The sequence below is a fragment of the Pseudopodoces humilis genome, chromosome 6, assembly GCF_049639895.1.
Source record: "Pseudopodoces humilis isolate 2021_Gansu_Grassland_sample_001 chromosome 6, ASM4963989v1, whole genome shotgun sequence".
NCBI lineage: Eukaryota > Metazoa > Chordata > Aves > Passeriformes > Paridae > Pseudopodoces > Pseudopodoces humilis.
The window spans coordinates 56,593,194-56,620,735 of record NC_142205.1 but is presented as its reverse complement, the minus strand read 5'-3'; the positions used below and the strand labels follow the sequence as shown (position 1 = coordinate 56,620,735).

Genomic DNA, 27,542 nt, shown 5'->3' with positions numbered 1-27,542 from the left:
GTTGAGTTCATAACTTATAATTATTAATATATTTTAAAGTGCCATTGTTTCTTTGTGGTGCCTACTCATTTGAGGGACCAACTTCATGCTGAGCCAAAATACCTGAGAAATGTGTTAGATTTATGTACAGGAGACAATACAACTTTCCCACTCCTACACCATTCCTAGGTAATGTAAAATCAAACTATTTTTCCCTAGTAATAGACTGTAGTCTGTACTATAGTGCCTGAAAAGAATAGTGCCTTAAGCTAAATGAACTTATATAGTGTAGGAATTTTGGACTGTTAAAAAGTCCAAGAATCAAATCCTTATCTGAACAACTTGACTTTCCGATGTTTTTCAAACCATGACTTTAAATGTCACTTCAGTACTACCAGCCACCTAATTTGCTGAATTATGTGTTGTTTAGTTAAAGCATTTTTCTCCTCCTTGCTATTGTTTAGATATCACCAGATGTTCTCATTTGTTTTCCACGTGCCTTTCTTTCCCAGTCAAGATTCCCATCTCAGCTGCACTTTACCAACTCTCTGCTTTAAGCTCTTTTCTTTCACCAAGGTAGTAATTTATTACTAATTAAAACTAAAAATCCTGTACTTTGTTTCTGTCATTTTGGGCTTGACTTGTAGTAGCTGTGCATGCTCTTCTCCTTCCCCTTTGCCAATGTACATTTGTTTCTAACTGTGACATATGTGTGGAAGTGGAGGAGTGGAAGATTCATAAAGTTCACGAGTGCTTTTGTTATTGAAATATTGCTGCCTGACTGTATAAAAAAAAAAAAACCTGGTTGAAAACAGTGTCTGCTCCAGAGTAATTTCAGTTTGATTGAAACTTACTTACCGGCCTGGATTGTGGAGTCCATGTGCAAAAATCTCAGGAGGTTGGTTTGTGCTATTGAAGTGTGGGTTGCTCCGTGGGATGGAATAAGGCACATTGCACAGGTCAGTATTGACATCGAGGCGCAGTACAGAACCTGTAAAATCACTGAGAGAGTTGGAGGGTAAAATAGTTGGGTTTTTAAATGCATTTTACTGGTAGATTTAATCCATATAATAGCAGAGTGAACCAGCAAAATAAATGACCCACTTTACTGATTAATCATGTAGAGATTGATTTCATGGTGGATGCAAGTCCAAAGAAGAGCAGCAGAGCCTTTCAAAGATTTAGTTGGGTGAATATCTTGCCAACTAAAATGCCTCTGACCATGTTGTTGGAAAGCAACTTGATCATAAGAACAACTTTCCAAACATCAAAATTGTTTAGCCCCTCAAGTATAAGGCTATTAACTCTTTTATACTGTGTCATCTAGAGTAACTATGAATATAATTACTTTGTAATTACGAAGCGCTTTTTGCTCATGTTTTTGATCCTACTCTTGAATTCAATGATTTCTAGTGACAATACAATGCAAGGACTAATTATATAGAAAGCAAGTGAGAAAAAAATTGCATTGTTTGAATGGAGATGTCGATACCTTTTTGTAAGGATTCAGAACTTTCTCATTATATGAAACATGAGAAACTAAAATGTTTTAGCTTACATTTGTGGTTATGATGGAGGAAAGGAGAAGAAGAGCACCAAAACTCTTTTCATAAACATGTGATATTTAAATTAATTCCATTCCATTAATTTAAAACCAAGTACTACAAATGCCCTCTGGTCTGGGTTTTGAGAATATCCTTATACTTAAAGAAATTAAAAACCACAGGAGCACCTGCATTTCTGCTGAGTCAAAGAGGCCTTTGAGCACAATAATAGAAGTCTCTCCACTGGTAGTTTTTGTACCTTAAACCATCCATCTCCTCCATGTCATCTAGAGTGATCATGCCATCTCCAAGAAAAATGTACAGGAAACCATCTGGGCCAAACAACAGCTGTCCTCCTAGATGTTTTCGATGTAGTTCTGCTACTTCTAAAAACACTCTTGCTGTCCTCATGTCAACTTGGTGTGGATTTTTCCTGCAAGTTAAAGATATGAACACAGTTTTCCCAGTTCACTATCATTCTTCTTTTTGAAAATACAGTTGGCTCATTCAAATAATACTTTGAGACGTGGATGTTGTAACTTGGTGGAAAAATGCCTAAGAGTTATTTCTGAGAAATTTCAATTTTCTAGCATTCACAATTTGCTGCCTATACACAATAAGTAAGAAGTAATTATAATTAAAAAATTACAGAATAACTGAAAAGAAGTCTTAATAAGAAAAAAACAGCATACGTACTTTAATTCCAAAACTACTATTTGAAATAAAATCCACAATAGTTTTTCTGCAGGTGCCCAAGTTTATACATTCTAAATCTCATATTCATTTTAGAAATCAGAAATACTAAAGTGCAGAGGTTGCTGAGAAATAGAGTTTGTTAATTTTAGATTTCTACTGATACCTGGATACTGTGTACTCCACGACCCTAAGGATGTGGTCATGAGGTCCAATAGCCCACCGTTCTTGGTTGGTGGTATAAGACACGTACAGCTTTCCATTTTTCTTGTAATTGGGGTGGAATGCAAGGCTTAACAGTCCTCTTTCATCTCCTCCCTGCAGTCAAATGAAAAACACAAAGAATTGTGAAGTTAATTATGTTCTTTATTGTGTTTCTGCTGGAACCAAAAAAAAAAAAAGTTTCTTTCTTGTGGATAATCTTTGCCCAAACTCTTTTATTTCTTTCCTGACTACTGCACAAAAAGGATTATAAAACATTTCACTTTGGGGAAGTCTTTAAGAGTTAGAACAAGACAATTGCCTTCTGTAGTTATCTATGCACAAGTCTGTTACGCCACTTTTGTGGAGTGATTTGTGTGTGTAATCTTTGGGAAGCCATGAAGACAAGTTTAAGTGCTGGGAAGGATTCTTTGCTGGGTTACTAGGTTGCTTGTAATTCGTAGAAGACGAATAAAAAGGTCTATAATCAGCAGTCACTTGTAATCCAAGTATCCAAAACCTAAAACATAGTGCTGGCTGCCAACTCCCACTGTCTTGGCAATATGTTTAGAAAACAGTTAAATTGCTTGTGTAATATGTAAACCTTTGTTTTACCCTGGAGGCAGCAATATCAGTTGTCACAACTATGGTGGTCTGTTCATCATAGCTGGTGTACTGTAGGTAATAAGCAGCCTTGGTCTGTGTGCAGAGAAACCATAGCTTTACATGTGGTCCCTCACTGGAAAAGTTTTTTGTTATTTTTTTAAAAAATAAAAATAGAAAAATCTCAGAACAACTTTCTTTTGTTATTACGTTTGCCATGAAGATTAGTACAGTTATATGTTAAGCATCCAATCCATTTAATGTACTGTGACAATGCAAATACCCAGTGAACTTAAATAGAAGGCTATTTTCTTTTTGGCTACTAAAAAGCTTCTAATAATGTGTGTACTATTATTATGCTTAAAACTGTGTTTGTATAAATGAAGAATAAAACTTAGATTCATTTGTTGCTCTTGAGGCAATAGAGAGAGTGAAGCTGAGGCACGGAAATAAACACAGCACATAGTTAACAATTCAAATTCAATTAATATATGTGATTATTCACAAGGTGATACATATTTCGGGGTTTGTCTCAGGACTTGCCAGCCCTTCAAAATTGGAACCAGTGACTCTCTTGTAGATTCAAGTGCTCCAGCTCTTGATAGCACCCATAAGGAGACGTTTTTCAACTCTAACCACACCCAAGACAACTAATTAAGAAATTTGAAATTATAAGAGAGAATGAAGCTTTTAAAATGTATTTGCACTTCAGAGTGATGGATGGGCCTGTCTTCCTGTTGAAAGTCATCCCACAAAGGGCCTAATTGGGAAAGAGCACAGCTTTAATTTATTTTAATTCAACATGATTGCTGTACTTCCTTTTTAATCACAACCACCAAAGAGAAACCTGAGTCAGAGATGTAAATAGGTCAAGAGATTTCCATACAAACAGATTTGTACAATGAAATCTGGATCCTGCTAATTTAGAGGCAGACAAAATTTGCTAGTTTGTTTGTTAGAAAAATTTAGTTTCTGGGGGTTATCAGAGAGGTTAGTTTTGAAAGTCTAGTTAGAGCTGCCAAATCAGTTGCAGTCATCATGGATGAAGGGACTGCCAATCCAGCTCTTTCTCCCTTATGAGCCAAAAATAATTCTGCAGCTGAGTCTGAACTGATTGTAGATATTATTGTTTGAGTTTCTAAGAGTTTTGACCAAGTTGCTCTGATAAAGTCTGAAGCAAAGGGAGGCAAGTCAGTTGCTTTGGGAACAGGAAGGCATATTTCAAAGATTCCTGATGAATGATTCTATCTGTTGTGCCCAGACAAAGACAGTCCTATTTCTTCTCCTGAGAGATGAGTTCAACTCATTTAAGGGCCCAGGAATGTCAGTGAGTCATACTAGGTCTGCCATGCAAGGTGAGTTATTGAAAGTATTAGTAAGAAAAGATCATTTTGTTACTGAGCTGAAGATTTTATTTAGTGCTCAATGCCATGGCAGCCGTCTCAGTGTGAAAGCGAAGTTGTTGAAAGCGTAAACAGGTGAAAATTAAATTAAGAGCTTTTAATGAAGTACACATGGAGCAAGAATTTGAAAAATGAACGAAACATGGGACCTGCAAGGTAGTAACTATGGCAAGTTGCATTTGTAGGATCAGGCCATGACTTTTACTCATTGCTGGCTTGCATGATTGTTAGAGAGCAGTGTACCACTTGTAGATTGTTTCTGTTACTTCTTGAAAAGCCACACTGCTGTTTTTCAAAGTCAGACACATTTTGTCCTAAAAAATCTATTCTGCAGTTAATAAAAGCTTTGTGAATAGCCCTCCAAGAGACTGAAATCAGTGCAGCATCAAGCCATTAGCTGGCTCATGTTCAACTAGAAATCCAGATGAGTTTTTCCATATTTAGCTTTCCTGGTTCTGGAAACTGATTCTTCATGTGTATTTTCAACTTTATCACTAACTGGCGAACCTGCTCTTCCCAACAAAATCACTGCCACAACGTCTATAGCTTTTGAAATGCCCTTTATGTGCCATAAAGTATATAGTTTTCTGTAGTGTTGTCTAATATGCTATGTGGTAGATGGAGAGATATCCAGCAAAATCCCTTAGGAATAGTAATTTTAGTATTATCAAACCAAGCAATTAGGTACAAAATCTCAGATTTTCTCTATGGAATATTCCTCACTGTTATTTTTTATTAATGGACTTTTGATGTGAAACCAGCATCCCAGGCTTTACAGCCTTTCTTGTGGATACCATGTGTCAAATATCTGTATCTTCTTGGCAGCTTAAAAGGTTATTGACATCCCTCTCTCTGGAAGTTTTCCTATAGATCAAAGCAGCACCAACAAACTGTAGATGACAAAGCAGCTTGTATGAGATTCTGCACTGCACTATTTGATGGAATAGCCATTAATGGTTGTCAGTTGTATAAGGAAGGGCAAGAATGAGACAAATCTTTGTATTCCATTGGGATGTCTGTTGAAGACAAAGAATGATGGTTGGCTGAAATGAGTATTAATTACTTAAACATACTGTGGACTGGGGCCAATGTGGAATTTGTGTCGTAACTAAATCAGGCAGCTCCCACTTTCGATGTCTGCCTGTGCTGCTCTGTAGTTTGAACGCTCCCCTCTCCTGTTCATAGCTGACACCTTCTGCACCAATACTACACTTTTTTCAAAACTGATTTCCTTTGGGCCAGGAACCTTGGACCTTTAAACCCCAGTTGGGTTTAGTGTAAGACCACAGCCACAAAAATAATTTAATCAGAATTCCGCAAAGTCAATACAAAGCCAAGTAAACATTAAAACAAAGTGTTTCTATATTTTTCATTTTTAAAGAGCTGTTTAGCTACATGATGTCAGTTCTGAAGGTATATTGCAGCAGTATGTGTTCTCAGCTGAAGGATATTTTTGGTACTTTTTGTGTTTTAATTTTTCTGATAATATATTTACACTTGTAAAAATGTTAAACAAGTGCACAAAATGATCCACTTTGTATCTTGACCTAACACTAAGAGAAGTAACTTGCATGTGAATACTGGATGTGAGGTATGTGAATACTGGAATTTTATAGAATGGTGCTATTTTCATGTAACCACTACTTAGAAGTGGGCTCTGCTTCCAATTTGTGTGCTTTCAAACGTACTCTGGTATACCTCTGATATTATAGACAGAAGTTTTATTATATTATTAAGATATTATGCTTCTTCTGTAATACAGAAACATATGCTGCACTTATTTTTAAGACATGCTGCCATTTAATTATGTCAATATATTTGTTATTACATATAATAAATACAGAGAAATACACAGGAATGCTTTAACTGGTATTTAAAATTATTTAATTTTAAATTGATCATATTGTAAGTATGACCCTTAATTACATATCCTTAGTAGTAATTAATGCTAGTAAGCAAAACCAGACATGACCATTTATTTCCATTACTCTGTGTGGCTTAATAGTAAACAATGTAGGTAGCATATGCCAAGTTTTCCTTTAAAATTGCTTTTGAAATGCACTCTTTATTCAATACTTATAAAACAACGGTATTTATACTTAGCAGTACTATGTATATATATATGGTATATAATGGTATTTATACTTGACTTTTTTATCTGGACAAACTCACTCTCATGTTAGAATGGAGTAACAACCTTTTTGAAAAGGGGTTGTGCTTAAAATACGCAAATTCAACACTGACTTAAGATTTTAACTGTAATATCTTTGTATCTTTTTTTTCGTCTATTTTTATAGTGCAAATGCTGGGTAAGTTGTTGAAGTAATATAATCACCTTTAATTTAGTTTATTTCCTGCTTAATAAATAGCATAAACAATATGCCTTACCAACTAATCTTATGGAGTATTATTTGTAAAAAACATGGGTGAAGGGTAAAATCTCTTATCAGGCAGAACCATCTGAACTCTTCAGAACAAGATTCAGGAGGGCTGAAAATCAGTGTCAGGTATTCTTCCCAGTGGGAAGTGTTTGCTTAATTGCCATGTTTTGGAAATTTGGCCCCAGCACAGGACAGAAACGTGACTCCAGCAGAAGCAGAAGCCTGCCAAGGTCTGCTGCAGGGGTACACCCTGCCCTTCGAACTGCACCACCTATTCTGAGCTCCCCAAGAGGGAATTGCCCAGACTGGTGGAAATAGAGCAAAGACAGAATGAAAGGAGCAGAAGTTGTCTGGGCTGCAGGCAGGCTGCAGGAGTGGAGCTCCTAGGAGACCTCTTGGGTGTTGAGGACTCCAGTGCTTTGCTATCTGTGGGGCCTGAGGCCTCTGGCAAGGGAAGGATTTGTAACATAAGACATTTACCTTAGGGGAAAATAATTACAGTGATGTCATGGCTCAGTATGGTCTACATACTAGACCCTATCTCCAAAGCATTTCCTTTTTCCTCTTGTGTTGCAGAGCTTCACTTTTTTCCTTGTTTATAAAGGGCTTTGCAGTTATCTAAAGATTTTTAAAAAAACATTTTAATTTTTTTTTACTAATTTCAACAAATGCATTATTTAATACTTGAAAATAACTTTAGGTACAGGAACGCTTTACAATTAAATTTATACATGAGAAATACTTAAAGGGCTGTACTCTGACTTGGAATTTAAGCACAAAACCTATTGAAGTTATAGATGCTTTCTATTCAGTTAGGTGCAGAGCAGGATTTAGCTGAAAATGGCCAAAGTGCATCCAAGTTTTCTGTTCTGATGTTTGATAGGACTAAAACTTAAAGCCTAATTTTTTTTTTCTTCTTACTTCTGTTGCAGCAAAGACAAAATTTTGACATAGGGGGATATTTTTTTTTCTTTTCCTTACCTTCACAGTCCTTTAAAGATACCAGTCACTAAATGCAGGACCTTTCACTTCTAGTCCTAGACCTCTGTACTTATTTTTTTTAATTCCTCAACTCCACATTTTGCTGTTCTGCTGGACAAGTCTTTAGCTTAGTCCAAATGATAATCCTCATCCCCTGACAATACAATTATTTCTTCCCATCCTCCTAAAGAAAGTACATGAAACTTATAAATGCAGATGCCAACCCAACACAAACCCACAGCTTGCCTCCTTCACACTTCTCTGGTACAACAGGAATCCTTCTTTCACAACTCTCCTAGTTATTGGTTGGGAGCAGCTGAAAGCTTTGAGACTGCCCAGAGCCAGCCAATAATTGAGAGGTTTTGTGCAGTGACATATGGCTGTGAGTGTGCTTACAAGGAGGTGGCCATGAGCCCATGTGAGGTCTGCATCTGGACTCAGAAACTTTATGTACTGCACTGCTTTAGGAGAATTGGAATAACAGAAGACAGTGGAAATCAGTCCCGGAAGAGGGAGATTCAAATAAAGACCAGATGATTATTGCATTCAGTAAAGCTGGCTCAGGAAGGTGTGAATTACACACTTTCCTGCACCACAGAGGCCTCTTGAGCTGTAAGCAGCATTTATCCTCTGGGAACACAGGTGGTGATTCCACCTCTGTCCCCAGCTGGATTTATTTTCAAGGAAGCTTTACATTCCACCAGCAACTCAGTGAGTGGTTCACCAGCGGAGGCCACTATGGGAAGGTAAAAAATAAGCATGCTCCTTCTCAGTTCCCTGGCAGGCCTCCACTTTCTGGTCTTTTATTTATTTATTTGGCATATCTGCTCTCCTACACTTTTCCTCTTCAGCATTCTTCCACTACAGACTGTCTTTCCCTGACAGGTTTTCTGCTGCATTGGTTTGAGGTCCATTGTGCTGCAGAATCAGCCTTCCAGGAAAGTGAGAAAGCATCCTTCCAGTGAAGGAGAACACAGTAAGTGTTTAGAAATTTACTGACCGTGAAAATCCATCATTAATAGGGGGGAATAGACTTGATGACCTTTGTATTTTTTCCTCCTCCTTTCTGCTGCTCTGAAGCTTTACCCACCTTTCCATGCCACTTCTATGATAAAGGCAAATTTTACAACTCTCTTTCAATGGGCAGTCCAATAAAATTGGCTCAGATGATGCCCCACAGAGAACAGACTACGTTCCATTAGTATTCACAAATACATGACATGATGACAAGACACTAATAAACCTTTCTCCCAGTCAACAAAACTGTGGCTTTATCTCTTCCAATCAAGAATGACTGTTTAAAACTTGCACCCTATTTTGATGCTATCTGACTTTATTTTTCTGTAAACACACAAACAATACAAATTAATCTTATTAGTGACTTGCTGTTCTACCAATGCTCTAATTTGACTATGGTTCTTTCAGCCATCTGTTCTGATTTTCTCCTGCTCTCCTTCCCTCACTATGTATATAAAACTTATCTTTATTTTTCAGTAGCACTTTCAATACAATTTTTCATTTTGTTTAAAATACAGATTATTAATGGCAGAGAGTTATCAAAAGACTCTAAGAATTACAATTCAATACATAAGTTGCTTTTTTTGTGGCATGGTATTTCAGCCAATCACCGCTGTCCCTTTTGTCCTTCCTATGGATAAAAATATGCTATGGAAAAATAAAAACCCTGCTACCATGCAGAGGTCTTCTTGAGATGCTAATTTTAATAAATGTCCACAAAAAAGTCTACAGCGCTTTAAATGAGCTATAAGACTTATTTTCTTTTCTGCTGAGAGAGGGAAAAAAAAGGATGTATGGTGACACAGAGCAAATTTGACAGTGCTTATGTAAAATGAACGAACCTACAACAAATTCTATACTCCGATAATCGAAAACAAATTCATGCTGTTTTACCGTGACCACTTTATATGGAAATTTAGGGATATAATTCAGAACAGAATAACAGTAATTATCATACTCTCTGCATTAAATTAAAACCAGAAATGTTGATCTGTCTAATTGTAGGCATTAAAATAACTAGTTTCAAAAAAAGAGGGATGCAAATGGGAATATGTCATGATGACATTATTCTTACAAACAATTCTGCCTTTCTCCTTTGGCTCTCAATGCTGAACTGTCACCTATTAGAGCAGATATTTGTTTTTTCTGCTTGCAAAAGGAATGGTACATTCACATGAGCTATGTAGTTCAATATTGTGGGGCTGGGGGAGAACAGAAAACCACAGCCAGCTTGAAAGGAAAAAAGCTTTAGATTTCTGCTTAGATTGGTCTCCATGTCCCTTAATGTTGTCTGCATGCTAATGGATATTAAAACTTGGTCAGCAAGTGCCAGAAGTTGCTAGCAGTTTGCATCTTGCAAAAGAAATGGTTAAAAGAACTTTGAAAAACACCCCTTCAACAGGTTACCTTTTGTCAGAGATTAATAAAGGGCTACAAGCACTTCATTCAGTCCACACCAGTTGTATTTCTTTGCCAAGTATTACCATGATAATCATTCATATTTGCAACACAGCCTGGATTAAACTGTGGCCTTTATGAGCTCTATCACTGTTTTGAGAGAAGAGTGAGTCCCATGGCTTATCAAATTGATGCTCATCTTCGCTGTAAATAAAAAGGTAATCTTCTTCATTGGAGGTTATTTCTTAAGCAAATTTCTGGCTTTAGTCACTAAGGCTCTGCAGGTATTTAGGAAAGGCTTTAAAGTGATTTCTGCAAGGTATTTCAAACCTCCTTCTTATTGTAAGAAACTGGAAAATTGCATTATCTGAATGGTTTTTAGTAGGGGATTGAGAGACAATTTGAAGGATAGAAGTTCAAGTAGCATAAAAACACAGGAGACAGGAAGGATAAAAAAAGGTTTATTGCAATTGATGCTTGTATTCCACCTATGATCTTGTCTGAGGTTCTCTCCTGAAGGCAGAGACCCCATATAGAATGTGAGGCTTTGCCTGCAGGCCCCGAAAGATGAGAACATATCACCATTTTTCAGACACCAAAAAAATGTGTGTGCAAATCCTAGTGATAAAACAAATGCTATTCTGCTCTCTAATATCCAAAGAACTTTTGGACTCTGAAATATGGATGCATGGAGAGGCATATTTCAGCCTATATTTAGTATCAGCATTCAGCATAGTTTTGATAATAACGTGTCATATCTTCAAAGCAATGCTGGTTGCACGTGCTGCTGGTTTTCTCAGTAATTATTAAGCAAAACATAATAGGCAAAGTCAGACTTTGTACTTGGAAGCTCTGTAGACATACAACAGCACTACTCGATGAAGGCTAGACCACTCTGCTATGTCTTCTTACTTCGGGATTGAGACTGTTTACACCTATGTTCTTTGGCCATTCGGCTGTTCCAGAAAGTAAACAGTACTTTTTTTTTTAAATGGCACAAACGCGAACATTTAGATGTCCAGCATCTGCTATTGAGCTTTAAGCTTCCACATATGAGTGTGAGCATTGGAACTGTATTTGTTATCTAAAATGAAACTCCTTGAAATATAATGACTGCATATTTTGGAGTCCTGGTACAAAGGCAGCCAGAAATAATCCAAAAAAGGCTATGATTGCATTTTTTTAACAAAAAGCATGCATGTGCATCATGTTTGTACCTGGGTCAGAAACACATTTTAAGCAATGAACCCTCACTTTTCTGAAAAGGTACTGGATGGGAGCTGGGAAGAAAAATGCATTTGAATTCTCTGATACTGCCCAAGGACTTTTCTCCCTGGTTCTTTGCCAATCCCATCAACTTCCCAGTGCCCCAGGAGATGAGCAGCCCAAGGGCAGAAAGGCCAGTGAGCAACTTACTTACACTGCTGCAGTTAAGCTTGGCTTTAAATACTGCCTTAAGCAACCAAATTATTTTAGTTCTTTCAGTAAGTCTTAAAAAATATATGTATTTTGCCAAATACCTGAAAATGAGTAAATAAATCCAGAGATATCCAGATTTTTTTCCACAGACATTTTGCGGACACCAGAGGAAGCTAAAATAATCAAGCATTTTTTGTGGATCCCTCATATAGGTCTTGTCTTTACCTCTCAACTAAAACAGTGAGAAAAATATTAATATTTTGAAGAGAGATGTGAATATTTTTATGAAATGTGCCAAGTGGAAAAACCAGGGTGGTGGAGGATATACGGTTTGCTCTCCATGACTAGAATCTGTATATAAGAGGAGAATGATGGCAATCCACAGCCGTGTTGACAATTCAGACATACAGGAAATACCCTTGTAGGAAACTAATACCATCTGGGTTTGGCCCAAGATGTGTGAATGAGAAATATGTTTCTTGTTGAGAATGCAAAGATAGTTTTGGACATTGCAAAGAAGGAATGTGTTAAGCATGCACAGTTATAAAAATGAAATAGGGTGAGGCACTGCATGCATATGGAATAATTGGAGGAGTATGTTTGTGTGCGTCAATAGCCGATGCAGACATAGAACTTCAGAACTCATTTGTCCTAAGACAACCATTAATTACTATGAAAAATGTCTTCAGTGCAAATGGCTGGAAGCTCTCTGAATAAAGACAGCGTTGGAAAATGTTGATTTGTCCAAGTCCCTGCTTTCCCTGATGGAAAGGGAGGTTTGCTTGTCACACATGTTCTATTTGGGGGGCAAAAAGTGAAATAATTCTGAAATTCTTGAAACATACTATGTTAATATGTGTAAAAGTGGGAATTTTGATTATTTCAGTGAGTTGTTTTCAGTTTAGAAAATAGTTTTAGTTAAAAGAATGTCAACAGTGAAATGAAATATTTCATTTGGCCCTTTCTGAGAACCTTTCAGTCCACACACTTGGTGAGAGTATGTTTTCAAAATCTCAGAATATTCTCACTGCTCTCTATCCTGTTCTTGCATTAACTGTCTGAGATTTTAGTGTCTGTTCTTGGCATAGGAAGGCTCTCTGGTTTCTAACGAAGCCATTGCCAGCATTCTGAGGTTCCTAAGACTCGCTGCCTGCGGGATGGATTTTTGCCTCTCCCTTGACACCCTCATCTACTTGTGAAAGCCCCAGAAGTGCTGATTTTTCTGTTATTTGTGAGAATAATGAATGCCTTGCATGGATAGGAAAAAGTTCCAGACTCTCTTTTGGGTGCACATTTGCCTTCTGCTCCAGACTAGCCTTGAGTACTATCACCCTCCTTCTAAGTTCAGGCTCTAAATGCTCTTTTTGAAGAAAATTATTGAGAAAATAAAAGAGAAAAAAAAAAACAACTCCGGATTAACCCTCTTCCAGGCTTAAAGACATTGATTTTACAAATTACCTGTTCCTTAGTTGAGCAATGCTCATCTGACAATAGTAAAATGGCTGTTGTTTTATCTTGGTCTAATTTGGTTTTCAGCAGATTTTTGACATATCCAATTTCTCACTGTTAAACACTCCTGGAGATATTTATTTAACATGTATTAATTGTTTTAGTGCTTATCCAGAAGACTGAATGCAAAAAAGAGAAAAAAATAATTTTCATTCTTTTATTTTCCATTCTTTTTTAGTAGTCATTGAACTTGCATAGCACCTGAGACCTTCAGACAGGATTACCAAAGTCTGTTGAACCAAATGTTATCGAGACACTGAAGGCACACCTTTGGGCGTCTTTGAGTGATGGGCAACCTATGCCCATCACCCTCACAGACAACCTGTGTCTCCTCACCCTCACAGTTAAGAATCTCTTCCTCATATCCAATCTAAAACTGCCCTCATCCTTTGCTAGGCTGGACACACAAAGCATTGCTTTCACTTGCACCTCCTGTGGAACGTGCACATCTGCCTTGCACATCTGCCTCTCAGGAGAGGATTTATGACTGTGCAGGGCTTGGATTTTTCCAAGCTGTTTATGCTTATGTGTCATGCACATTTTCACTACATACACTTGCATCCAGCATTTAGGTGAACACAGTTTTCCTTGGCCTCATAGGTTAAATTCTCATCAAATGTAATTGTTTTTGTAGCCTCAAAAGTGGAACATGAGTGGATATAAACAGTGTACACATGTTTGATTTGCATATCTTAAGGCTTAAATAAATGGTCTTTGAACTATCTAGAAGGATTTATTTTATAGTAAAGAGTAAACTAATGTTGTTATGCCTGCAAAATTCAATTCCACTGTTGGGGAAAAAGGGTTTTGAAAACTGCATTTCATGTACGTGCCCTGTATATTTTTAAAGAACTCATTAAATTATGGTTGTACTATGTATTTTAAATATTGACATTTCTGAGTGGGGTTTAATTTTTATTCTGCCAAGTGTTGTAAATTCCTGTTTTGGATTCTGAGGATTTCAGTGGAGGTGGAAAACCACTAATAATTTCTTCTTGTTCACGCAACTTATATTCACTTGCATGTTTTAACTTGAGGCAGACCTTTTCTATTGATGCTGATAACACTGCTCTGGGTGTAAACCAAACTCTTTTGGAGTTGGAAAGACTAAAATTTCCTCTAAGTAATGGCAATGATCATTACCTTAATATAAAATTTTGTTTCATAAGACCCTCATTCAGCAAGTACTTAGGCATATGCCCAAACTCCACTGACTTTTTTTCTAGTGCAAAACAGGATAACAAGAGGCAGCCAATTCTCTCCACTTCAGCGTTTACTTGATTTTTGGTGTCAGCAAATGAGATTTGATACAACGTTGATGAGAGGATTTATCAATCAAAAATGCTTCTGATTGAGGAGAAAAAAGGTACTGGAAAAAATGGAGAATTTTCTCTTAATTAATCTTACCCTGAGATTTCATAAAGATTATTTTGTGGTCTGTAACTAATGTGGTGGTTATGCAGCTAAAGGCATTATCTTCACATCATTATAATGAAACATAACACTGGTATCCTTGACTTTATTAGCCAGGCTTCATTGGTATCTGACATTATATATTTCCTATTATAAATCTAAATAAGAACTTACATTGACCTGCATTAGACCAAACATTAAACAATTTACTAAGATTAAAACTTTAGGGAAAAAAAAAAAAAAGAAAGAAGTCTTTTAGACCACCAAGAAACAACCATAAATTTAAGGAAATATGAGGTTTCCACCATGTGACTTCCCCTGCAGAGTTATGCAACAGACTGCTGTTACTTAAAGGTCATACATAAAAAATTTATGGTACATTTTTTAAGAGATTTATGGTGTTTCTATTTATACAACTTATATGTCAACAATTTAAAGGTATAGTATACTAAAATAACAAATGAAACTCTAATCACTTTGAATCCTTGATAAAACAGAATGCTTTAACGTAAGTAATATATAAAAGAGGTTTAATAAATGTATCTATATTAACTGATATGGTATGTGTGATGTAATGATTAGGTGTTTATTATCTATTACAGATCATTTGCTCATTTTTATCCTGAAAATCATTTGCAAATGGGGCTGGTTAGGGAAGCATTCCTTGGAGCATAGGCCCATTACATGGTGGTGTAGCTCTCTTCAGAATTGCTCTGCAAATCAGTCTCAGAACTAACTTTCCTTTTGTGCTAAGCTGAATGATGCCATTGATACAACCTAGACCTCTTGTTTTGGGATATCTCTGAACTCACATATACATCATTTACGGAAGATGTTGCTGGATTTTCTGGAAGTAAAATTTCGTAACGCTCTATGATGGTACCAAACCTTAGTTATTTGCTGAACTTTATTTTCTTTGCACTGGAATGAAGTAAGAGCAGTTAAGACACACACTCAGCATTGCTAAGGCAAGAGGGTGACAAAGACTTAGAGGGGGCAATTTCTCAAAAGCCTTACTTTGACTCAGACATGGGATTCACATTGTGAGCCTTCCCTTTGCTCACCTAATGTAAGTATATCTATGTGGGAGTTGGGACTGACAATACATCACTTTATGCCAGAAGTCAGAGCCAAATATGCAGATCTGGCAGGGATTATTGATGACAAATTCATCCTTGAATTTTGCATATTAAATTAATTCATGAATATGATGGCTCCACTGGGGCACAACATTTAAAGTACCCTTAAGTGTGTAAGCACTGTGGCACCATAAATATTAATTTCTCATGAAAACAACTCTTCACAGATAAAGGTCCTAATATATACAACATCTATGAACATGCTCAACCATAAACACATTGATAAGATGACTGCATTTGAGGTCAGCCAAAAACATGGTGCTGAACGGGGTAAGAGCATTTGGAGAAAGATACTAATAGTCATGGAGATTTGTGGTGTTGTGGTCCAATCTTATCCTCAGTAAAGAGCCCAGGAATGCAGTCTGGTGGTACTGACCTCCTGAAAAAAGGGAGGGGAATTCTCCACAATTCTCTGGCTTGCTGTGCCACCCACCAGGTTTCAGTTGTAGAGTCCCTACTGACTTGAATCATCATATCTCATCCCTTGATGACTCTCACAGTATTCCTATAGGGATGCCCTTTATCTGGGCTTGAAGAATGTTTCTTGCCTTGCCTTGGGAGACTCTGTTTTATTGGTGTCCTTGGCTGCTGCTGTCTCAGGATCTGAAGATAACAGAGTGCCTGAGCAGCCCTGCAGAGCTGGAGCTGATCCTATATAAGAGGTCCTCAGTAAAATTACCCAACAAACCTTTGCAAAAAGTACTTATGCAACCCTGCATTACTGGGTTTCTTCCTGTAAAATACAGCTCTGCGGGAACTGTGGATTTTGGATATTGCCAAGGTTGTGGCACCCTGTGATTTGTCTTTGCTGACTGCAGGAACATATCGCTATTCCTAAGCTGGTCATCACCCCTTCATCAGCGTAATTCACTCCCAGAGTAAGAAACTGTTATAAAGAAATTAGCTGCAACTCTTCCAGCAGAGTTTATAGGTTTTTTAGGCCAACCCAATAAGCAATTAATTTAAAAGAAGATGTGATCATTTCCTATCTTTTATGAGCATTAAATATTTTTTTTCTTTTTGACAAAAAATATTTGACCTGCCAAAGAAGTAGAATAAGAGCTGATAGTATCTATGGAATTTTAAAATATTAATATCTTTTATAAATAAGAAAATCACAAAGTGTTAGAAAAGAATAACAGATACGGCATTTTAAAAGATGTTTTTCTTTATAACTCTAAGTCTAGAGTTTCAGAGAGAAAACACTAATAAAAATTAGTCAGTCATCATTATGATGTCATTCTCATAATTTCCCTTGAAGTAAACTAGCAAGTACAAATAATATTTGTAATGTCTGACATCATCTATGTAGCTTTCCATATGCTCAGACTTTGGGTTAAATTTAGTGATGTTTCCCATTTGTTAGAGAGAACACCTTCTGGGTGGAATGGATTTCATTAAGAAAATTTCTCTGAAGTTAAGCCATCCTTGTAACTTGTTTGAAACAACAAAACCAAACCCCAAACAGTCCAGGAATGATAGGAGTACAGCAGTAGCAATTTGTCAAAAATGTGATTGTCTGTAAGAACCAAAGTTTCAGTCCCAGAGTCTCAGAGCTCAAATGAAGAAAGGAACCATGTTCTTTCTTGTTGCTCTCTTCTAAAAGAAATAAGCATCATCATCATAATTGTTTTATGTAGAAAACTATTTTCCCTTCCATGTGACAAATGCATATTTATCACAGTTGGTCTGCAAAGACTTCTTGGAATCAAACTTAAAAAATGCTTTAGAGGAGTCATGGACTCATTTTTTGTTGCTTCAGCATGACTGGCTCATCCTGTAAGCCTTATCTTTAGATAAATATCTACCAGTTGAGTCAATTTGCAATGGAATTATTGACTGGGATTATATCTTTCAAGTCATCTTTTAAAGGTATGCAGTACACAAATTATATCGACCAATTTAATCCAAAGACCCGTGACAGCTTTTTCAAACAGTCTGTTGCATTACTTAATATAAACTTGAAATTTAAGTAAATATTATTCATTATTCCTGATTTTGTTGTTGTTGTTGTAAGACTTGGGCATCTGTTTTAAATGATGTCATTATTTACACTTTTGCATTTGAATGGTCATTAGCTAAATGTGACAGTTATTCAAATTCAAAGTAGAAAAAATTACTGGTGTTGTCAGAATATTGTAATACACTGATCTATTATTCCTTGATAAATGCCAACATTTTCTATTACCCTCCCTCCCCACCAAAAAGGAATAGGAAATTCACACATTTGCAATCTATATTTAAGCACTGAACAGAACAATTCCTGAAAGAAAAATAGCTAACATAAACATAATTTCTTCTTTAGAAATATGAGGTATGTAAAAATTAGTAGAGCCTCACTAAAGCTACAGAAACCATATTCCCTTAGGAGAAAAAGAACAGTAACTTCTGAAAAAATCATAGTTTGCTATATCTGAGGAATAAAAATGTAACTGCTTAAACATATTTAAAAGTGCTAAATTCACTTCCTCTACAAATTCATAAACTCAGAAATATTTCCTTTGCAATTGTTCTTGGAACTGATAGAGGAAAATCTCCCAGGGACACACAAAATGTAATAAGTGTAATATGAAAATTGCCCTTTCTGCTCTGAAGATTGAAACAAAGCAGACATTCTCCAGAACACCAGCAGGTTCCCCTGCTCTCTGCCCATATGGGCTCTTCCCACAGTCTCACTGCATGAGGGACTTATGAGCCTCGTCAGAGCTGACTGTATGGAAGGAATGCGGGCTCAAACATTTGCAGGCATGCCACAGAACCTCAGCAATCCAGTCTCTTGTTAATTACGACTAATATTTCATTATGTTGTGGAATTTTCAGCTACACAGCCATGTGCACACATCTTAGTATGTTGTGTAGCCAATGCTTGCAATTAAATTACAAGTCTTGTGAAGTATAGGAGGTGTATCGAAAGCTGAAATTAGTAGAATAAAGCACTGCAAGTAGGTTTTCAGCTTTTTAATTTGAAACTGTCAGACTTTTTGATTGCAGGAAGAAGTCTGAGAACACAAATCAAACTAAAAAGTAAGGAGGCAGTGAATTTCCACTCCCCCTGTATTCAAATGGGCTTTGTAAGCATGTGGCTTCTAAGCCAATCTCATGATTTTGGAGTCTGCCTCATGCGTGTGTGAATGGACAGGATTGAAGGTACTTTACATGGCTTATTTAAAAATAACATCCTAACCCAAGCTATAAATCACAATAAGTATTTAATGCCTTACATATATAATAAATATTCAAGTCTAAGTATCTGGTTACAGCAGTGATTAAGAGTTCTGAAAATCAACCCCTTAAAGGACAGTCTTCAGTGGAAATAGGGTGAGTGGTGATGCTTCTTTCATACCCTTCAATGCACATCTGCAGTCCACAGCCATTAAGTCAACAGCATCACAGCATCTATTATTTCTGAATTCTGATGCACATCCATACGCTTGATAAATTTCATTTGAATACTGCTGTTTGAGGAATTTGAGCAATTCTTAAGACAGAGGGGAGCCAGCCCAATATGAAGTTCTAAACTGTACAGTGTTAAAAGCAGCTTGATGGGTTTTATGGTGGGAAGAGGGACTGGAGGATAAGAAAGATATCTCAGGGGGACTATCTCTAGATTCTAGTTTTTAAACAGAGACCTTGACCTTCATTGTGCTGGGGAAGAACTACCTCTGACTGGATAGCCCAGCCAGAAGGAATGGCTCAGAACTTCAGATAGAGATTCCTGCAGACTTTTTCTTTCCCAAATCCCATTACATTTTCAACAATGCAGGCAGGGAACTGATTGGCTGGGGACAGCTCTGCTGAAAGGGAGTGCAGGGTCTCAGCAGACAGCAAATTGAACATGAGCCAGCAGAGTGCCCTGGCAGCGGAGAAAACCAGCCACAGGCTGGGCTGTTTAACAAGAGCACAGGCAGCAGAGAAACCCATCATCCTCCCTTCTCTGTGCACTCAGGAGGCTGCAGAGAGAACACTGCACCTGTAGCTCTGAGTTCTACAGACCCTCAGCACCAGAGTGGTGTCACTACACCACAGTGAGTCCAGTGAAGGGGGCTGGGGATTGGAACATTTGCTCTCCTCTCTGGAGAGGCTGCCAGAGTGGGGCTTGTTCAGCCCAGGGAACAGAAGGCTTTGGGACGCTGTTCTGCAAGTGAGGTAGTTAAGTGTGGCAATGAAATTAGAGAATGACATCCCCAGTGTAATTGTTCTCTGTGAGAGTCTGTGACTCTTATGCTCTTAGGGTTTTTGGCAAAACATTTTTGTGGCAGGTATTGCTAGAAAACCCTAATTGGTGAATAAACAGCCAGTTCAGGCATCTAATCTAAAGATTTAACCTATCAAGCTACTTGTTATGTTGTTATAGACTTTTTTTCCTTTTCTTTTTCTGTTTTTACTAGAATTTCTAGTCTTGACCTGATAATGTCTTCCTAAGAATCAGGAAAGGAATTCTGCACTTGATTAATGAGAGGGACTACCATCTGTAATTTGCATATCCTGGATAATGTCCTTGATCTATATAAAGCAATGAGTCCCTTTTACCAAACAATATTTAATTTCATGCAGTAGCATAGCAGGTCTCTGTGAGCAAGGACCATTGACTTTATATGTGCCTTTGAAGCTGAATTGATTGTATTATTGTATATTGTGACCAATGTTTTGTAATTTTATAAGCTTCCACAGAAGCAGATCTTGACAATTCCTAGTTACTGTTGGAAATGCTTTCTATTGCATCCATCCCTGATACAAACCAGCCTGTACATGTGAGTCTGGTAGCCAAATTAGTTATTAAGTCACCAAGCTTTGCAGCATACCTCAAGTTTCACATAAAAGCTAATTTTGAGATGCTTGGCTTTGTCTCACACAGAAAACAAACACTAACACTACGTTATTTCTGGACAAGGAATCTGAAGCAAAGATTAAAGGTGGTTTTTCTATAGGCTACCACACCAGCAGACATAGGAGCTACCTGCACCCAGTTTTATTGACAGATGGCCCAATTCCCTATCAGGAAAGCTACACGTCTGCTGTATTTTTAGTAAACGATTGGATGATAAATTACAGTAGCAGAAAAGCTACAGGCGAATACTTCATTAATTGGTGCTGAATCAAAACTATCAAAGCAGCAGCATGTAACAGACAAGTGATTATGTTTCTCAAATGTCATTCCTTTCAAGTGTGACAATTCAATTTGTTAACTTTTTAATTTAAGAAGAAACAGAATGAAAAGGCAATATTGCCTTTTCTGAAATGTATTACTTCACCTATTTCTTCTAGATCTTGTTTTTTTCAAATTAAATATATTTTTAGATGCCATCAAACAAAACCCCTTTTCAATACTATTTCATTCAATTGTGTCTTGCTGTACTGCTGAGGATGCTGCTGAGTTAAATATGGACAGTGTTCATTACCCAAATATCTCTTTTAGATACTGCTCAATACTTGCTTTTTATAGTTGGATAGATTTTGGTCACTGACACTTCTTATATTTTTTCCAGGATAGAACAGAATAAGGTGAGAGAGCATTTTGTGTGTTGAAAGATTCTTTGTTATATTGAATTACTGCGGCATTTCATTACTTATATTAAAAAAAAATTCTTTAGACTTCCTTCCAAAACACTCAATCTTCTATCACCAGCACATTCTGACACTTAGTTATGAACTTTTCAAAGTAACAGCTGATTTTCTGGAAGCAATACAAGATTACACATTTTAAAATTATTTTAAAGATATGGATTATTTATTTCTTCTATTTGTTTTTCACTCCTAATTTAGAAGTGTACTAGAGATGTCCAGAGTCATCGGTATAGTGCAGTTCTTGCCTGAGTGCAGTCAGAACCACAACAGGGTGTTTTTATTGCATGAGCAGCAATTTCTCATACCACTTTCTTAAGAAACACCAAATAAAAACTTCTAGAAAAATAAACTACTTTTTCTTCATTATCTTACAGATTCTTTGACAGCGTTCTGTTTGTGGCAAGAAATTAACATATAAACAACATGCTTTTTTTGCCCTAATTTCACAATCGTCCTAATTTTTCATCTAGGATTTTTTGTTCTCCCTTTTCTGTTATTTACAGGATGACCTTCAGAGCCCTTTTAAAGCCAGACTCAAAAGATGAAATTTTGTATGAAGAAATAACACAGCTTCATTACCTTAACTAATCAAAATTTCACTTGCTTTAGAGCACTTATTTTCAGGGTAATTCATGTTGGTGCTTTCCATGATTTCTCTTCTCCCTCTTTTTATCTTCCCCCTTATCATCCTACAGGTGGGGAAGCAGCAGATGTTAAACACCAACTATAGGATTTGCTTTTCTCAGTTTCTCTTTCGGAAAGAAATCAAGTTATATCTTTTGCTTTTATACTTCATTGGTCCACCTAACCAGCCTCTGCCAAAGATCATCACCTAGCTTGAGGAAGTTCCTCTATCATGAAGTCTTTAAAAATTCTCTGTATTTTCCCCTATTTATCCTTTAAATTTCCTCTCAAACCTCAGAATGTTGTTCTACCATGAATATTTATGGGAAACTCCTACTTACTCTGTCAGTGAAACAATGGCAGGATATAACCCTTAACTCTGGTGTTCTGAATTTACACTCTGCTCTTAGTGGCGCTTGAGTTTGATTTCCATTTTATTATGGGATTATTATTTTTTGGGGGCCCGAACATTCCCTTGTAGCTTGTAATATTTCTCACCTTCTTGATTCCTGATTGTTCCAGTTATATACATATTTTTGCCGAGTCTAATAAAGTACTTTTAAAGAACCTCCATGTTGCTTCTATGGATTTTAATTTCCTAACTTTCTCCTTCAGGCTATTTCTAACTTCCTCAATATAAAAATCTTCCTTTTTTGAAAAGTACTGTGATATTATTACCTTATGGTAGGTTCCCACGGGAGGATGTTGAGCTTAATTATATTATAGTTGCTTTTATTTAGTGGCTTGACCACATTAACTTCCTGAATCAACTCATATATTTTGCTCAAGATCTGCATCAAGACTAGATTTGCCCTTTCAGAATTCCACAGAAATTGTGGTACATTACAATAGAAAGTCCATGATGATGCCCAGTAATGTGTCTCAAGTAATCAGTTGTTGTTGGGCTAAGATTCAGCTGAAAACAAACTTTATGGTAGTTCTGAAAAGCAGATTGAAATATGGCTTGTCTTTGAACTTGATCCACTGCTTCTCTGAACTTATAAACATGTCTTTGAAAGAATGTACACTGTTTTCCTGATTAGAAGTCCCTTCTCTTTTTTCTTTCCATTACTCATTTATTTCAGCCCTAGTTTTAAAATCTATCTCATTAGAAAAGCATTCTCAATAACAGAAGTTGAAACAAATATAGACACGTGTATCCTTGTTCAACACAGAGCTGTTACTATTACATGTTAAGAGAACACAATATTTGGTCTGTACTAGACTCAATTTCTTTATTATTTTAAATCCCAAACTGATAATCTTAAATCTAGCTTTTCTTAAATTTTCCAAGAAATAAATATTTGCTTCATTAACGTTATAATTTGTGGTTCACATTTTGAAAGAAAGCTAAAAATAATGTCTGAAATAGTGTGTCTTTCTGACATAAACACAGCTAACTTACATTTTTGCAGTTTCCAGGATTGTTTCACTTGTACAAAGCAGTAAAAGTATCCTGCTCTTTCCATTTTTCTTGTACTATAAGAACCAAGAAAGCAGGAATTTGTTTAGCTCATTGGCTCCATTTATCCTGAGCCAAGACCATGATCTTGGAAACCCTGTAACTTGGCTGAATACAGTACAAAGTTCTTTGCAAAAAAGCCAGTGCAATTAGAACAACACAGTGTATGTTCAGTCTCAAAATTAAGACGATAAAGTTTCAAACAGCTAGAACTGAAACAAAGTATCATGGACCCAGACCTTTAATAAGTTGAACACAAATCCTAATTCCACTAGTTTTTGATCAAATGAAGAATTGTGCGCTTGAGGACAGCATTAAGAAAACACTATTCTACCTTTTCGTAAATGGGCAGAATTCACACTGAAAACACTGAAACATAATGGAAGAAGTGCAAGTTTTGTGCAGTCCAGCCTTGGGAGCTTCTCTGAATACTGCAGACAGAGTGATACTTTAACACAGCAATCCCCTTTACACTTTCTGCTTTATCACTGCTTACTGCTCAGTGGCCATACACATTTGCTGACCAAATCAGCACATTGAAGATTCTGTCTTAAAACCTAGTGCTTCAGTTTTGAAGCTGGTTTTGGTTTTTTCCCCAAAACCTCCACTTTGCTGCATATTTAGAACTTCTAACACATGCATAAGACATTCCCTTCACTTTCATGAAATTATCTGTAATTTCTACTTTGATGAACTACAACTCTTAAGGAAATCAAATAAATAAAATTCAGTACCAAGGATTATAGTTCATTATGTTTCAATTCACCTAAACTATTCATGGGCTGTTGAAGGTTCATTTTTGTTTTATTGAATAAAGGAATTCCAGGCCTTATTAAAAGTAACTTTAGTTCTGCTCAGATTGAGAGTAGTTTTCTTCCATGCATTTTGTTTGGTTTTTTTTGACCATTCATATAAAGCAATTTCAGAAGTTACTAGGTTAGTAAGGAGCAAATTAAGTTCACTTCACTTAGACATTTGCTACCTTTTTTTCTGCAGAAAGAACACTTAGTCCTGGAAATTGAAATATTTATTCAGATGGCAAAATAAAATAAAATAAAATTTATATACATTGATGAGATGTATATGCATTTTATACAAAATAGGCAATTATGTGGATTGTATAGAACTATATTCCTTTTGGTTTTTTATTTGTACCATATAAGTTTAATATACTCTTTTAAAAGAAAAAAAAATTTAATGGACCATATAATTTGCAAGGAGAATGAATCTGTACAAGAAGTGTAAAATGTTGCAAGTTACAAAATGCTGACTTACTAAACTACAGAAAAACCACAGTTCTCAATGCTTCTACTTCAAGGATGACATTACTTTTAAATTAAGTAATACATTTCACATTTCTTTACCAAACATTTGTAAATAAAGGATTTGATCCAATTTTACCTGCAGCTTTCCCAGCCCCACAGGCCTTTGGAGAAACATGGATCCTGTCTGTGAAACAGTTTTGATTCTCCCCGGAAAGGGAGAACTAGTGGAGGGGTAGAATCCCACAGGGGCTGGTTTCTGTGAGGCAGTTCCCTAATATTCCCCACTTTTGGGTTTGTCTGCCACTTCAGACTGTGGACATGATGTTTGGAACTACCCTGGTTTTGGCAGGGCTGTGATCTGTAAGTCACTGTGGGGGCAAACTGGAGTAATCTTGTAGGTGGCTTGTTAAGGTTTATTTGATCTTCTGGCTTATTTGCACAAGCACACACCTGCTTGTTACATGAGAGCACCGACTTCTTGCTCTTTCCCTCAAAAAGTCACTGGAGCAATCCTGTCCTGATAATATTGTCCTGTCATATCTTGTAAGGCCATTACAGGGACGGAAAACAGCAGCAATGGAAGCTGTCACCATTTCACATCGCCTCTCTTCTGATCTGAGATTCTATTGATTTGATGAGATCTTTAAAGTGCTCAAGGTTTTAACAGCCCTAAACATGGTCTGCTGCTTGATAAAGAGAGTCAATAGTGCTTGGTCACGTCTTCAACCAGGCCTCTATGAGGTGTACAGTTTCATTTTACATTCATTACTAACAATTAAGCATCCAGTTTGCTATGGAGAGGTATCTATTTTCTTTAAGGAAGAGCTCAAGTAAGCACTTTTCTTATATGGTTTGATATTAAAAAAAACTCTTCTTATTTACACTACAGCATCACTCAAACCCATGCATCTACTACTACTTGTGTGTTGTCCCTGGGCTGCTATAGTGATTGAGAATCCAGCTGACGGAGATTCACCAAATTTTTAAGAATGCCAAAAACATAAAAGTTTTTTTGGGTGATTTACTCCCTCTTTTATTTCTTTTGAAGGCATTCAGTTAGCATAAAAATAATGATTATTACATAAATTAAAGTTGTTGCAATTCAGCTGTAGGGATTGCAGTCCAAAGCCAGTGAAGATAGCTCAAGGTTTTAAAAAGTATCTGCTGTAAATTGAAAACAAATGGTTGAAAGTATTTTTCAAACTTCTCTCCCACAGATTGTATATTCCATTTTCCAAATTAAATCTAAGAGAGAATATTACTTTATTGAGATTTATGGAATAATTTCTTTAAAAATTCCAGCAATATGAGAATGTAGGCAGACACTGACAATGAAGAAAAATAAGTGTCAGCTACTAAGTGGTTTCATCTTTTGGAGCTTTTTATGTTTTTGGTAATGGGAAAAATTAGTTCTGACTGCTTTTTAAAGCTAAAATTATATATAAACCATTAATTAGGGGCAGATCATTTGTCCAACTTTTACTGCAAAGGGGATAAAATGGGTGGAAAACATGATAATATACCAGTGCTCCTTGGAGGAAGTGTTCCTCCCTCAACCCAACTCGCTGATCCTGTCTAAGGAATAAGACTTAAGAGCTTGTGAGAAAGTGTGTGTAAGAGGATATAAAGGAAAATTGTTCTGTGGCATCTGGGAGAAATATATATATAAATAGCAGTTAGGCTGTATTAACTATGAAAGTAAATGTGTTACTCAATTTTTCACCTCTTTCAAGACAAACACAGGACCCTTTTTCTGTGTGGCACAGTACAAGGGATGTAACAAAAGGAAATCATAGCTCTGATGGACAGGAAAGCACAGAGAAGAAGTCCCAAGGACACAGGACTGGTTTTGAGAGCTCCAGTACGTCATGGATTCCCCGAAGGAGTCTTAGGACCTCATTACAGTTTTTGGGGTGTCCAAGAGCTTAAAGGGATGATGAATCCTGGAGCCTAAGTGGATTGTTAAACCTCCTCCCATTAAAGAAAAACATGTGGTTGAAACTATGTTGGCTAAAAACCATGGAATTTTCTGCGTAACTTTATTCCTTCTTTGCCATTTTGTGTTGGCTATCATGATCTGCCTGTTATATTTCAGCAAACGCAATAATTTCCTTTTAATTAGATAATTGCCATGTTATTCATTGGTTTTGATCACTTCTAAATTCAGCTTTTGGTTTTAACAAATGTAGTTTCAGAAGATGATGGATTTTTACATTTTTTAAACCGCTAAATGTTCAGAAAGGATTTGTACACATAACAAAATTAAAGTAGGGATTATCTAGCACTGTGTGTGGGATAGAGCTATAATCTATACAGAGCATGGAAAAGAAACTGGCATTCTCAATTGCACTGCACACATCTCAGTAATAACAGGGTATGAGGCATACAATTTCATGGAACACCCACAATGAAAATTATTCTTTCCAAACAGAGAATTGTTTTGGAATAAGTTAGGTTAATTGGCACCATGGGATTCCTCTCAAGGAAACACAGAACATTAAAATCTACACATGTGCATGTAAAATGATAAAGTATTATCTTCTTTCCCCTCTCAGCTCTTCAAATCTGAGACACGCTACCCAAAATCAACAGAAACTATTATGTTTTGTTGATTCAAATTTCCTCAGAATAAACTGGCAATTCTTCATCTGGTCAGTTTACAACCTGAGAGGCACGGCACTGCTCCACAATTGCTAGCTTGACTATGGCTATCTAGTGCAGTCTCTCACACAGAAATAGAGGCCTCTAGAGCTTTTGGCACATGCTTTTTAGATAGTAAGAAACTTTATTTTCAACAAAGCTATATGGCGCTAAGATACAATCTCTTTCAAAGGCCTGTTGTGCCCCTATTAGGATTAGAACCAAAATCTGCAAATGGTTAATGAGAAATCCAGGCACATTTCACTGTCATTATACAATCTTTCGTTAAAACGCAGTATCTTACAG

At 36.6% G+C, this 27,542-nt stretch overlaps 1 protein-coding gene across 1 annotated transcript in view; it reads right to left on the bottom strand.

Annotated features, from left to right (window-relative positions):
• Window positions 1–27,542, bottom strand: part of HHIP (hedgehog interacting protein) — a 69,135-nt gene that overhangs the window by 17,827 nt on the left and 23,766 nt on the right. Inside the window, exons 5-7 of the mRNA XM_005525607.3 lie at window positions 2,383–2,534; window positions 1,783–1,956; window positions 838–981 (exon numbers count right to left, since the gene is read on the bottom strand). Of these exons, the coding sequence (XP_005525664.2) occupies window positions 838–981; window positions 1,783–1,956; window positions 2,383–2,534 (470 nt within the window). The remainder of the gene's footprint in view (window positions 1–837; window positions 982–1,782; window positions 1,957–2,382; window positions 2,535–27,542) is intronic.